At 39.3% G+C, this 14,568-nt stretch overlaps 1 protein-coding gene and 1 long non-coding RNA gene across 7 annotated transcripts in view; one reads left to right on the top strand and one right to left on the bottom strand.

The window, feature by feature from the left end:
- The window catches only part of atp11b (ATPase phospholipid transporting 11B), a 29,083-nt gene extending 14,583 nt beyond the window's left edge, over nucleotides 1-14,500 (bottom strand). For 3 of the 6 annotated variants that reach the window (XR_015096468.1, XM_086089057.1, XM_086089059.1), the window contains exons 1-21: nucleotides 14,131-14,500; nucleotides 11,517-11,633; nucleotides 10,251-10,340; nucleotides 9,226-9,306; nucleotides 8,917-9,024; nucleotides 7,647-7,775; nucleotides 7,268-7,371; nucleotides 7,144-7,191; nucleotides 6,942-7,006; nucleotides 6,184-6,265; nucleotides 5,566-5,716; nucleotides 4,871-5,068; nucleotides 4,496-4,654; nucleotides 4,219-4,406; nucleotides 3,532-3,600; nucleotides 3,355-3,428; nucleotides 2,746-2,849; nucleotides 2,272-2,453; nucleotides 1,619-1,822; nucleotides 1,360-1,513; nucleotides 408-737 (exon numbers count right to left, since the gene is read on the bottom strand). Coding sequence is in view for 5 of the 6 variants with exons in the window: in XM_086089057.1 (XP_085945183.1) it covers nucleotides 408-737; nucleotides 1,360-1,513; nucleotides 1,619-1,822; nucleotides 2,272-2,453; nucleotides 2,746-2,849; nucleotides 3,355-3,428; nucleotides 3,532-3,600; nucleotides 4,219-4,406; nucleotides 4,496-4,654; nucleotides 4,871-5,068; nucleotides 5,566-5,716; nucleotides 6,184-6,265; nucleotides 6,942-7,006; nucleotides 7,144-7,191; nucleotides 7,268-7,371; nucleotides 7,647-7,775; nucleotides 8,917-9,024; nucleotides 9,226-9,306; nucleotides 10,251-10,340; nucleotides 11,517-11,633; nucleotides 14,131-14,157 (2,664 nt within the window). In the remaining variant the exon portion in view is untranslated. The remainder of the gene's footprint in view (nucleotides 1-407; nucleotides 738-1,359; nucleotides 1,514-1,618; nucleotides 1,823-2,271; nucleotides 2,454-2,745; nucleotides 2,850-3,354; nucleotides 3,429-3,531; nucleotides 3,601-4,218; nucleotides 4,407-4,495; nucleotides 4,655-4,870; nucleotides 5,069-5,565; nucleotides 5,717-6,183; nucleotides 6,266-6,941; nucleotides 7,007-7,143; nucleotides 7,192-7,267; nucleotides 7,372-7,646; nucleotides 7,776-8,916; nucleotides 9,025-9,225; nucleotides 9,307-10,250; nucleotides 10,341-11,516; nucleotides 11,634-14,130) is intronic. The other 3 variants (XM_086089056.1, XM_086089058.1, XM_086089055.1) reach the window with 3 other exon arrangements.
- Nucleotides 1-14,568, top strand: part of LOC147166358 (uncharacterized) — a 66,364-nt gene that overhangs the window by 16,548 nt on the left and 35,248 nt on the right. The window lies entirely within an intron of this gene.

The following is a 14,568-nucleotide window of genomic DNA, read 5'->3' as shown; positions in this document are numbered from 1 at the left end:
TGTGAAAAACACTTATGTCCATTTTTTTTAAACGTAAAAATAAAAAAAGAAAGAAAATTATGGACATAAGTGTTTTTCACAGGACAGCGACGATTCACAAAAAAATTTAAACACATTTTTTGTATTAAATAAAAAAAATCTATTATTTCTTATGACAATGGCAATGATCAACAGCTTATGAGGATAGGTTCTTAACTCAACAACCATTTCACAAGCTCTTTTCCTAAACAAAGACAAAAAGCAAATCTAAAAATATTAACTTTTAACATGTTCAGAGTGAACCAACTGATTTAACAGATCATTTATAGTGTGTATAATTTGCAAGCCTGGCTGGGCAAATGTCAAAGTCAAAATGGATTCATAGCCTTTTTTGAAGACACTTCTCCAATTAGTTTGGCAAGACTTACCTTATAGAAAAAGTATTGTACAAGTGTGGCTATTCGAATGTAGTAGAAGTGACCGTGGACCAACAGTAGTTTTGCCAGAAATCTAAATCTGGCAATTGCATAGTCACTGTTTCTCACGGCCTGCCGACCTTCCTTTCCCATAATTCCTGCAGCAACACAAACAGCCATCAGGGCAAGGATTCCCAGACTGGGAGAGTGCACGATTAAAAATGCGTGATGGCGTTTACCGATGCCAACATGGGCTTCTTGAATCATACTGACATCATTGGCTCCATCTCCAACAGCTAAGGTGATTGGTTTCTCTGGAGAGCTTTTAAAAAGACGCACCACCTGGACAACATTTCAATTGATTTCAAACATGTATACAACTAGACAAAGTGCAATTTCTGCAGAAATTGCGTGGGAATGCTGAAAAGATGAACGCATGTGCTTAACAGTGAAATTAGAATCCATTCCCTGATATGATAGTCAGTTGGTATACATGTAGATCACTTAGCATAATGGCCATGGATATATTTGCAATGTACAGTCGGAGGTGGGATTCGAACCTGCGACCTCCTGGTTTACCAACTGCTGTCAGACAGCTGGTAATGATGATAAGTTGCATGTATGGAAGTGGGCGTGGAAAGTGGGACTTTCAGTTCAATGTCCGTCTCATTGAAAATGAATGAGGAAAAGTTGATATTTAATGTTAAATTGTGTGAAAACTGTAAGGAATGTGCAATCAGATGATATATTCCTCGGTAGGCGTGACTTTTTGCAGCAAGTTGAAATTTGAACGGTGCAAATCAGATGTATTATGTGGGATTTATTGCAAGGCAAAAGAGTGGGGAGAATGAAATGCTATAATAAGTAAGAATCCCAATGAGCATATTTTCAGCATTCCCACAATTATATAATACTACAAAATGGGCCTATTAAAAACCTAAACCTAAAATCTTAATGTTGCTACCTTTGCCTTCTGCAGCGGAGCCATGCGGCAGCAAAGCACAGCGGAACAGTTTTTACAAACTTCCATAAAGAGCTTTTCATGCTCCCTCAATGCTAAAGATAAACTGGCTCCATCCACCACCAATCCATGCTGGATAACATTGTCCTCTTTTATCCTAGGAACAAATGTTGGCAAAACACAAACAAGCAGTTTTAGTTTAAAACCACGATCATCGTTCTCATTAATACAAGAATGAAAAGGAAATTAAACTTCACAAGACCTTCTAGCCAGCCTGCGCAGCTGCTCAGCGCACTCATTATCAGAGCGTTGCTGCAGGAGCTCCAGGACGTTCATCGTTCTGTGGAAGTGGCCGCAGGACAAGCTGACGCTGACGGCCGTCTCGTGCTTGTCGCCTGTCAGCACCCACACTTTGATTCCTGCCAGGCGCAGAGCCTCAATGGTCTCCTGAACTTTGTCTTGGAGTCTGAAAGATAAATATCATAGATAAGATGAATGCCTTTTGGTTTTTAAATTGTAATTATTTTTAGGGCCCGACCGATTAATCGGCCACCGATTATAATCGGCCGATTGTTGGCTTTCAAACATCTGCCAAAACAATCGGCCAATTAGGCCAAATGGCCGATTATTTTCCTTCCTTTCCTTAAAACGTTATCGAAGAAAACTGAAGTTTCCGATGCCGTGAAAGTACCCTGAATGCACCATATTGCTTACATAGCATTAGCAACTAGCAAGTGTGCTATTCTGATTATTCTGTTGTTGATTGGGTTTACGGACATGGTGTTAACACTTTTAATAGTACTTCAGAGAAGTGAAACAAGACTTGTAAATTACTAATATGCAACAAAACCATCAAGTCGTATCCAACCCACTATCAGATATAACAATACGATGCAAGTTCTGAGAAATCCTTACTTGTCTTCCACCCCTGTGGCTCCAAGCACTTGCAGATTTTTTTCAATATAGCTGAAGGCCTCTTGAAGTCTCTCTTCCCTCTGTTGCAGCGCAGTGCGGGCACTGCTCAAATGCCTGTCCACCTCAATATAATCCTCAGGACTAAAGTGCCGACATGCTACCACCAGGGTGCGTAACCCTCTCTGGAAAAGAAAGAAAACGAGACAAGAGCAATGAGCAGAAATTGTCTTTCTGAGTTGACAATTTATGAAAAGACGTTTTAATTCCCCTTTAAATTGGCTCTTCTTAAACATTTACTATACTTGGCTGCATTATATGACAATTATTTAAAAAAAAAAACATGTTTTTCGCTTAGTGTAGAGTAGCATAGCATCGTCTGTATATATCGTATACAGATCAGACTGAGTGCAAATGTAAAAAGAAACATGTTAAACACTTTAAAAAAGAAGTGAATAAGCACAACACATTACTCACCAAGGCAAACTCGTCTACGTGAATTCTTGTCTTTTCAATCTCGCCACTAGTGGCAAAAGGAAGAATGGACGACTCTGCTCCTTTGGTAAACATCACTTTGCCACCTTGAAATTCGATCAATGCATCAAATTAACATTTGAGGTTAAAATGTCTATAGTACTCCCCCCCCAAAAATCTGTTGCACATGTTCAAATATAAAAAGCATTCTTCATTTCATCAGCTGTTAATAATTACCTAAATAACATTAGACAAAGTGCAATTTCTGCAGAAATTGCATGGGAATGCTGAAAAGCTGAAAGTTTAGATTTGAATGCATGTGCTTATGAAGTAAATTGAATGATAAATTACGTGAAAATGACACATTTTTAATTGTAGTTAAATGACAAATGAATAAAAAGAAAACGTGATCTGCAATCTGTCTAAGCATTGCCACTAGGGGTGCCCCAAAAAATCGATTCTCATAAGAATCGCGATTCTCATTTAGTACTATTCAGAATCGATTTTAAATGTCCCAAAATCGATTTCATTTTCATTTTTTCGTGACACATTCATAGATTCCCACAATTAATACACCGTTTCTCAACAACAATAACAATAAAGTGATGATACCTGAAGGGGTCTCGAGTATGACGCTCATCCTTCTGCGGTTTGCATCAAACTCCAACACATGGAGCAGTTTATATCTGAAAATGTAAGAACATTTCATTAAAGTACAACAAACATCCTGAGTAAACAATTCCACAAAACTTTGTGACGACAGGATGCAAACAGGTGCGAACAACTTACATCTCTGTTTTGCCGAATGTTTTGATTTCCATTGTATCACCTCGGATACTAGTAAAGGTCACGCCAATCCTAAGGATAAAACATTAAAAAAAACAATTGTCTGTTAGAAATTGGGGGCCAGCGGTACAATCCAGCCAGGCTGGCCTCTCGCCAAACAACACTGCGATGGATCAATAATTCTTCTTAACATCTAATTACATACATTATTTAAAGTAAATTAAGCAACACGACTTGTTTTTCCATTATAAAGGGATTGCTGTATCACATCACAAGCATTTTATTGCACAATTCAAACATGCCCCATTGATGATTTTCTAACCTTTCTGTATTATTTCTTCCCTCGAGTCTAGCTAGCACAAAATATCTCACATTTTCCCGTTCGAATCTCATGTGAAGCTGCTTCCGTAAGATGAAACTCAGTTCAATATCAAACCTGTGCTGTTGGACAAACAGTAGCTGTTTTTCTGTATTGTTTTTTTCCCATAAACATTCAAGTTGATTTTATTTTTTATTTAACCAGGTAAAATGTTTGAGAACTAATCCTCATTTACAAACATGACCTGGACTAGAAGCCCCAACAGGGACACATACGACACAATACACAAACGTACAAATAAAACAGCAAAGCACAACATAAGTATAAACAAAGAAGAGAAGGACACGTGTGCTTATAACTTTAAACTTGACCTCTTTGCTGCTTCTACTAAAGCTTTCTCATCTGGCGAAGCAGCATAATATTCCATTCCATTGGACGAAAATCCGTTAACATGGGAGAAAGGGTCGCCTGCCCCAGAGAGGCAGTCTGGTTGGTCATAGCTGATCTGGACTGTGTGACACAATGACACCGCTTTGAGAAATAACAATTCCTCTCCATCCTGAATGGGAAGGGGGGGGAAAAAAAGACAATGTGCACGTTTGCTTTTAAAATTCAATGAACGTATGCTTTGTATGGAGTTGGCATTACCAAATTAGGTGAAGAGCCATCTGGTGAATCATCCGTTCGGCCCTCTGGCACAAGTTTGCCATTAACTTCACGATACTTGGTCCCATTGATCGAACACTCCCGGAATTGCATTTCATTTTCTGTTAATGTGCCCGTCTTATCGGTAAACACGTATTCCACCTGTCAAACACATAATTGCAGGTTCTAATGTCTCTGAAAAGCACAACACTCAAGATTCCACATTTAACAAGTAAACTGGCAAAATCAACAACAATACAAAATGTAAGATACTTTTTTTTTGTTGCAAAAACACATTTTGCTGTCTTTTACGTTCAGTGCTTTACTGTTTTCACTTCATGGTACCAATACTGAGAAGTGAGCACCTCTATCTCATACCTGCCCGAGTTCTTCATTGAGGTCTGAGGTGTTGACCTGAGCTTTCTGGTCACTCTCCTCATGGTAAAGGTCTAAATCCCAGCCTATGAAAAAGGAGCCAAGGAACTTCTGCATCTCCACAGTAACGTAGAGCGAGATGGGAATGATGAAATTGTAGAGAACCAGGAATGCTAAGAAGTCTGAGATGAATTTCAAGATCTGCAGGAGGAAAGTGGGGACAATGGGGAGAAAAGGGCAGTAAGAGGTTAAGAGCATAATAATCTGAATGTATAGCAGTAAGCATGTTAGATTATTCAATAATGATGATACAAATCTGACTTATACAGCAACAAAAAAAAGAAGCTAGCCCTGGATGAGCTCTTATACTCTGCTTCCACCTGCTGGCCGTTTTTTTGTAATAACTACCATTGCTTTAAGCCACCTCTTCATGTCAGGAGCTGTATCAAAGCCTTCTGCATGCCCCCCCCCCCCCCCCAAAAAAAACATTAAAGAAGTATAAATACGTTTTTGGGAGTGAAGGACAAAGTATTAAAAATCATTTATACGTTTTTGGTTTTGAATGAGCTAAACCCAAGCATATCGTATGCTAAATCGTCAGAGCTAATCACAGCCAATCAAAAATGTTCAATTTATTTGTATTTGTAGCAACTAGCTAGTATATTTTGGCTACAAGCCATGAGATCAAGATTGCTTACCGGGCTGCTGTTTTTCTCTTGGTCCGTCTTTTGGTTGTAGAAAGGCTCGTCCCATTTGTCCTCAGCCTGCCAGGCATACTTCAGAATGGTACTGAGGACAGCCTCAAACAGCAGGATGCCCAGGTAGATGATTAGGAAGGTGTTCATAGATCTGGTAAGGGAAAATGTATTTTTAAACAATACGTACCTGACTACCCTAATTTCTCTAAAATAGCATGCTTTAGTTTTTTGTTTTTTTTTGCACAGGTACAGCTTGTCCTATATCTGGAACATCCCGATGTACTATATATCGGTTTTGTGAGATCACGTGGTCACACAAGAGCCTGTCAAATCAGGAAGTGGTGAAAGCCAAAAGTGTTAACAAGATGTGAACATGTTTCTACAAAAACAAAACAGCAGCAACAAAAACATGCCTAAACAAAAACTAGTATGTGCATTGTTACTTAAAATTTTGAGTGAGGATAACAGCAAATTGGGACAGTTGTAATACAGTATACGGGTAAAAAGCTTTTGAAGGGCAATTTTCGAGAATGCATGTTATTCTTGAGAAACGACGGTATTTGTAACTTCAACACAGCAATATTTAAATTACGCTAGTTCAAAAATGAAAATGCTCACTTCTCAACTGCAGAGCGTTTCTGAGACTTGCATTTATAGTTGAGGGCCATTTTTGACTCCATCCCCGTGTAAACTGCAACACCTTCAGTAAAACACACAAGTATAGTTGAATGCATTACATAAGGAGAATGTGAGATTGCTCATTTATGCATTTAGGTAATGAGTGCCGCGAACAAAAGTATTTCGTACCGTCTCAAATTATTTTGGGCATTTTCCACACTAATGTTAAGATCATCAAACAAATGCAGATATATATAATCCTGTTTTTTTTTTAATGGGGGTGGAAAAAAAACGTGTACTCAGCAACGTTTTTGAAACCAAGTGCAAAGCGTTGCATTTCTGAGCTTCAGGTTCAACTACATGTCGATTACAGATTATTCATACAGCAAGCAATACTTTTTTCCTTAGTTGATTAGCACTTAGAAAATAGGAAATAGAAAATAGGGGAAACATTGACCATTGTTTTGCAAAGCAAAAGCAGATGTTTGCACATGTCTTATTTTGATTAAACACAAAGAGAATCATTCTGCTTTCATGAAAGACTACAGAAATGTGAATCAGTAACTCACTCTTGGTTTTCCGCTGTTGTTAGAAATGTTCAAAAGCAGTAAAGCCTAGCATATTAGCATTTGCTAATTTGCTATCCTCCATTATTTCATAGAAAATTGCAGCTTTTGTGATCAGGGCAAATTTTTTTAATTTAATACAGCCATCCCCCCCCCCCCCCTTTTTTTTTTTTATATCTAAGTGTGACTCACCGAATATCTCTTTGGTATTTTTCAACCTGGCCCCTCGTAGCAACAAGTTTTCCGGACCTAGTGGTCTGACATACAGTATAAACAATGTTATTTTTTTAAATGAAACTAGTGAAAAAAAACATTATTATCAGTCACATTAAAATGCCATATTTATATCTATACACACACACAAACTTCCACAAGGAAATAAATGAGATTTCACCTGACAATGTCCTCCCCATGTTGAGTCACTGTTATTCGACCAACAAACCTGCAAAGGATCAGCAGGCCTTTGAACAGGGTTTGACTTGGATTTCATACAAAAGAGTTTTGTGGTTTGAAATTACCTGTAAAGGTCAGCTTCTGGTTGCTGACACTCCACTACGGCCTGCAAGGTCTCCAGTTGGGACACTGACTGACATACAGCCGTTTCTGCCACTGAGTAGTGCGTCTACAAAAATGGACATACAAAACCCGTTTCATGTTGAGAATATTTTTGAAAGACAAAGTTAAGGCAATGTGAAAGAATTTCATCTTTGTATCATCTTTCTATGTCCCACAAATTAGGCTCCACCTTCGTAATGTTTATGTCCAAATAGGCCCACATTGGATCAGGCGGCAAAACATAGAACAGCAACAGAAACGATGGCTGGCTGCCTGTTAATGATTTTCTCGCACTTCGATCCAGGCCAGCGTCTTGACGCACTTACAAACACACGCACACACCTTGAGATTGGTCTCCCCATCCAGGCTGGCAGTGGTAATGTGACAAGTGCCCTCAGAACGGTCCGATGATAGCAACACCAGATCAGCTGGAAATGTCTCATCTTTGGCTACACGTACAATATCCCCCACCTAAACAGGCCAGAAAACACACAAGACACATATGGCCCCGCATCCATTAATACCGTACACAAGTTAGTTAATTTCAAATAAATATGACATGTTTGGATTTATATACAGTACATACGGTGCCATCCATAGTTATTGGCACCCCTGGATAAGATGTGTTAAAATCTACGTTTTTTTTTGTTTTGTTTGCAGAATCAAACTCTCATACAGAAAATTGTAAACATGGTTAACCAGATACAAAATCAAGCTCCTCCCACAGACATCTCAGTCCTCAGACCTCAACCCCATTGAATACCCGTTAACTCATTTGCGCCCAAAAACATTTAAATATGTTCTCTTTTAAATGTTACCATGCTCACAAAGGCTTATTTATACGTTTTTTAAAGCATTTTTTGTTTTATGCTAGAGCACACAGAAGGCTTTGATGCAGCCTCTGACCTGAAGAGATCACTTAAAGCAATGGTAGTTATTACAGAAAACGGCCAGCAGGTGGCAGCAGAGTATAAGAGATTAGCCAGGGCCATGTTGCAACAAGCTCTTTTCCCCAGTGTTTTCAACAGGTTCGTAAATAATGATGAAACTTAGCTATACTTTAATAATAATTGCTGCAAAACGGAAACAGATACATTTATTTATTTTTCCTGATAAAAGAAGATAATTTAATCTTTCTATTGGTAGGTTCTATGTTTTTATAGCAATAGAACACAATATTCTGTGGGCCTTATATATCAGTCAAAATCTCAGTCAAAATCCAGTAAAACAGCCTGGAGCAAAGGGGGTTGCTTCAGTGAAAATGGCTGGGAGAGAATGAGTTAAGGGTGTTAAAGAGAGTGCAGGGGAGAGGACACAGGTCGCTGAATGATTTAGAGAAATTGTGCAACGAGGAATGGTCGAAGAGCCATCTTTCTGTGCTCTTCCATCTTGTGAAACATTATAGGAGATGATTCGTTTGTTGACAAAATGGGGTCGTACAAAGTATCTACATCAGGGGTGCTAATAATTGTGCAACAGATGATTTGATGTCAAATAATTATTTTATTATAACCCCCCCCCCCTTGAATAGAATATTATTTGCAAAGGGAAAAAAACGGTATTATTAGAAGCTAAACAACACATCTTGTTGAGGTGACCATCTCCCTCGTACCCTGATGTTCTTGGATCTCGTCTGGACCAGGCTTCCGCTGCGCACAACAAACACAGGGGCCCCGTTCACCTCATTGTCCGCCTTGTGCCTTAGCCAGTCCTCGTAGCCCTGCCAGACATCAAATGGGATTGTGCAACATTAGACTGACTCATCTGCGCGAACCTCCATCAACATTCACCGCTTGACCCTGGAAGGTGCAACACCGATCATCAAACCATTTTACAACAGAATAATCCAATCTAGGTCATGTACTAGAGGAACTAGTTCGGCATTTTACAACAAGGGAAGTCACCAGGTAGAAGTCCTCACCTGTTTTATGGCAGTTACTGTGATGACAAAAAAAAGAGGCAGACCACTTGTGACTGGGGAAGTCGGTGTGTCAATCATTAACTGGAAAGACAGAGTCAACATGATCAAATCATTCATTATAATTGCATTACTGGTATATTTACGGTATTTGGGTTTGACGTATCTCTGGTAAAACTACAATAACTGCCTTGTTTTTGTATTTGTCATTGCAATGTAGTTGTAGAAAGTGGAAAATTGACCGTTTGTTCCACTGTTGCTCCGGATGATGTGCCTTCTTCGGGCAGTTTAAGCTGGTAGGCTATTTTCAGTATTAAAAAAGTAAATATACTTTAATGGGCTACAAGAAATGATCAGTGCATATTTGCATATTTGTCTTTTTCCCCCGCAATTTTTTAAATGTTTTTCTTGGCGTTTTTTGAAAAAAATATATATTTGATTTTCCCCATCCACCCGCCGTCTTTATGAATTCAAGCCATATTAAAAGTATTGCTGTAAATTTGTCTTGTATTAAAAAGCTGCCATGATACCGTACTTAGTGTGACAAGGGCAGAGCGGTTCAACAGCTCGAATCTAGTTATCCATCTCGGCTCATTTAAAAAAAATGGTCAGATTTGCCTATTCACAACGTGGAGATGCAAAGGGGTCTTTTATCCCGTGAGGCGAATCAGATTTAAGCGTCACTGACAAGTCGAGTGGGTGAAAATGTAGCCTTTTACAAAGAGTCAAGTCAATTGCTTGGGCTTCACTACACAGGCTCAAATAACGGAGGAGCGATTTGAACATTTGTGAGCCAAATTTTGCTTGGCCGGGGCGGACTGATGATGCTTCAGGATGGTTGTAGATCTCCGTATTTGACTAATGTGAGGGCGCAGCATTTCAGTACATTAACAGACGTCCTACTGGTGCCCGTAAGTTGCTGATTCACTCATGCTCCTCTGTCCTTAACAAGACACACATTTTTATCTAGACAGAGGAGCAAAGATCGATGTGACAGAGGAGATAAAAGTGTGTGCGTGCGTGTTTACCTGTACAAGGAAGATGATGAGAAAGTAAAAGTTGGCTATCCTTCTGAACTGCTCGAACAGATTCTTGGGGACAAAATTCCAAACAGTATACTGCAAAAGAAGAAGACAATATTTAGGGCAGGGGTCACCAACCTTTTTGAAGCCGAGAGCTACTTGGCTACTGATTAGTGTTGCAGGGCGACCAGTTTGATTCATGATTATTATTATTATAGCTGGAAAAGAAAAGCGGCTAAGTCGACCACAAAATTTGGTTGACACAAGAATTTCTGCCTCGAAACGGGAGTGTGACAATTACCTGACTAATTGATAGGATAATCAATTCTAAAATGATTTATTACTGACAGCACTAGTAATATTAATAATGACCCTATTTTCCAGACTTTAAGCTGCTATTTTTTTCCATGTGCACTGACCCCTGTGGTCAATATGACGGTGCGACTAATGTATTGACTTTTTAAAAATATTTTATTTGATTAGCGGCGGATATCGCTGTGCGAACGCCCGCTCCTGACTATCTAATTTCACAATGTACAATATGTATCCGCGGCTTATAGCTTAAAAGAAAAATCCACACGTGGGCGTGGCTTATAACCCGATGCACTTTATAGTCAGGAACATACGATAAATACATTTCTTTTTGTGAAGACAATTAGGAAACAGATAAATACTAATATGAAACACTTTTTTTCTATAAATGTCTTCCATTGTTTACATTTTTAAATGATCAGTTATTCACGGAAGCACATTCAGTTGAATCCCCCCCCCCATTTTTTTTTTAAATAAAATGTTAATTTTTTTGTTTATATACTTTTTATCCTGCTTTGCCGAATATATATTTTCAGTGTTTTTTAAATTTTTTTTTTATTGTTTTTCATAATTTTCCCTGTTTTCGGAATACTTTCCCTTCCGTATTTCAGATTTATTTATTTATTTTTAACTTTGTACCTAATGCATTGTTACTGTATATGACCTGGACATCTGATAAACTTATGTTCAAATAAATGACCACCTCAGTGCAATTCTTGCAATAATATTATATTGCACAAACTATTATTATTAAAAAAAAAAAAAATTCTCGCACAAACTATTATAACATTTTCACCCTCCCTGGAACAGCATAATAGATGGGAACCGCCCCTCATCCAAATACGACCAAACTTGGCATATCTCATTATATCGAGCAATTCTTACGTCTACATATCAACAAGGCCAGATTAGGACAACAACAAGAGAACACATCAAACTGTTGCAATTTAAGTACTGTACCTTTGATGATATGATTCTGTTGTCGGCAAAACGTTGAGGTATGTAGTGACCATGCTGGGGGAAACGGTTTGCTACATAAACCGTCCTGGTGTCGCTTTGATGGGGGGGGTCAAAGCCCTGGGGGTGAACGTGACACGGGAGGGAATGTAGAACAGAAGACATGACAACATTCATTAATAACAGTAGCTGTCCGTCACACGTTTTTCCTGAGTACTATTCAATTCCAATTCAGTTCGAGTGGTTACTTTGTCTATTTTGCGGCAAGGTCAAAATAATTTGGAAACCACTCAATCTTTCCAAATAATACATGACACCACTGAAAAGTGAACACAAAGTAATGTACAGTAATGACCGTGAAGTTATCACCCACCAGATTTGACAGAAACAGGAAACTGCAACTGAACCATTATTTCAAACATCATGTGCCAGGAAGTGAGAAGCGCAAAACCGAACGCCAACCACATCTGGTAAAATGATTGCTGACTCACTGTTGAACAGCCCGAGTACAAGAATCCTGCATAAAGACACATTCATATGCAGGTACATTCAAATGATCGCACAGGGGAGGAGGCATAGTGGTCAAGGAGAAAAGTTCCCATCACTTTTTATTACTCCATTTGCTGTGTCAGGTATTCGGGGAAGTTCACACCTCCAGTGCAGTCGGCAACCAAGTTGCACAATCATTATTGTCACACCAAGTTTACAAGTGCAACACTACCTTCTCGTACCCTTTTGCAATTAACACGAGAGCCTTTTTTCCCAGTGTTCATCAAAAGTCATCTTTGCCACACATTTGAGCAAAATGCCAGAAAGCTGCACACACACACACACACACACACGTTAAATACTGTACAATCTTGATGTCCCAAATGTTGCGCAGGTTTTGAGTTCACCATCTGCTGTTGTCAACACAGCAATACAAATATGACTCGTGGCTAAACAAACAACCCTCGAACACCATGTAGCACCAATCTCATGATATGAATATCCTGAAACAGGGATACAAATGCTAAATGAAATAGGACCAAAATGAACGAACTCATCATTTTCCAAATGGGCCTCTGACATGAGTATTTCATATTTTTTTATGTTAACTGTTCCACAAATAACAACAATGAGTTAATTTAAATTCTAAATGAGATTTTTGAGGGTATGCTGTCATTGCTGTAAGCCTTTTGAGATGCAAACACCAAACAATTAGAGTGCCTTGTCAAGTACACACCATTTGAAATTCAAGTCCGCTGTATTCTCAAAGTCTTTTGAGAGTCGAGACGTTACCCAATTAGCAGAAAAAGGAAAGCCTGTACAGCAGGGTTTGTCCACGGGGACTCATCCAAATTAACCACCACTATATTAATGGGACTCCGCGTCACCGGGCACGACCAGATAAGTAATATCTGAATTTGCAATGAGGTCAATTAAGGCTTCAAACTTTTGAGACAGACAAGAGTCAATTAACTTAAAATTAAAATAGTTCAAAATCAAAGTAGCAGCATGGACATACAATCTTGCGAAAGTGGGATCAAAAATAAGCAAATATAACATGAGCACGAGGTGAAAAATGTACAGCTTTACTTGAAGTGTGATTAAATCTTTACATTTTGTTGGACCAATGACAATGTAATGAATGTATGTATTCATCAGTTCTCACATGACTTCTCACACCAATTTTGCTTCCAATTTTAACTACTTTCTCCTTCCATTTCCATTTAAAACACACTGCCCTGCCATGTGACATGTCATGGTCATATCGGGTCATTTTTGGGACGTTCCATGCTTGTCAAAGTAACAAAAACACTACCCTAAAAATGACCAATCATCTCTGCTTATTGCCAATTTTACAGCATCCTTAAATCATCGCTACAACATTATATAGTTGTACAATATACTATAAACAGAAAATTCGTGTTTAACGTGTGCGCAGATTCCAAAAGCTCACGTGACATCTCTAACGTTTGCTTTGCATGACAAAGCAACGTCACACAAATGCTATTAAAAATAACAACAACAACATACATTTAGATCAGGTGAGAATACAAATGATGCTGATCGATCAAAGCCTTGTGCCCTCAAATACGAAACGAGTCATACCAGACGGGAATGTTAAGGCTACGAGACAAACTACACGCCAGTGATCATGCAACAAGAATGCGGAGGTTCGGGGACGATGTGGGTTCGTTTTCAAATTCGCCGTGACACAGCTAGTCATCCCACAAAACAGCAATGCAAACACTAGTTTAGACGAGTTGAACCAAATCAACTTTAAATTGACTTTGCAAAAGTTTACCAAATGTCTTGAGTGCGTCTCAACTTGCGCCAGCTGGAAACCAACTCAATGCCAACTCAACGCGAACACACCCGACTGTCTGCTTTACCAAATTGTTTTGTCATTTTCAAACAACTGTCCGTTCGCCGGCCGTCTGGATCGCTGGATTATGGGGCTGACAAATATTTATGACACATCGACAAGAGCTATCCGGCAACGCTAGCTAGCAAACTGGCCAACTTAAGTTCGTCCACATTTTTGTGAGCTGCTCTCATCCGTCATGCAAGTGACTAGTATCAAATGCACTTTGCGGTTAACACCATGAGAATGTCACTTCCGAAATCTTACCAGCTGCTGTCGTATCCATCGTAGCATCCTTGCAGAAATACGTCCCAAGTAGCCACGACAGCCGCTAGCCAGCACTAGCAACTAGCCACTCCCGTCGAAAGCGTCCCAAAACATAAACGTTTCCCCCAAAAGGCAACTCTCTTCGGTCGCATCACGCGACACATTCACACGGCGTCGTTGTGCAAAAAAATACAGTCGGCTTTTCTCATTTTGAGGTGATATTTGGACAAACGCTCCACCGTAAAAGTGCCAGACGAAAGACCCACACGAAGTCCCAGCAAGCTACGCTACATCTCATTGCTTTTTTTTTTTCTCTTACGGACGCTGTGCGGCTGCTGTTTTCTCTCGTGCGCCGCTCTGCGCAGGCGATGCGCTCCGGGCAGCCTTGCAGCGCCCCCTGTTGAGTGATAGGAAAACTCACTAACTGTACGTACAGTG

The sequence above is a fragment of the Leptonotus elevatus genome, chromosome 11 (genome assembly GCF_054856555.1).
Source record: "Leptonotus elevatus isolate MCC_2025b chromosome 11, RoL_Lele_1.0, whole genome shotgun sequence".
Taxonomy (NCBI): domain Eukaryota; kingdom Metazoa; phylum Chordata; class Actinopteri; order Syngnathiformes; family Syngnathidae; genus Leptonotus; species Leptonotus elevatus.
The sequence above is the reverse complement of the archived record's forward strand: the minus strand, read 5'-3'. Positions and strand labels throughout refer to the sequence as shown.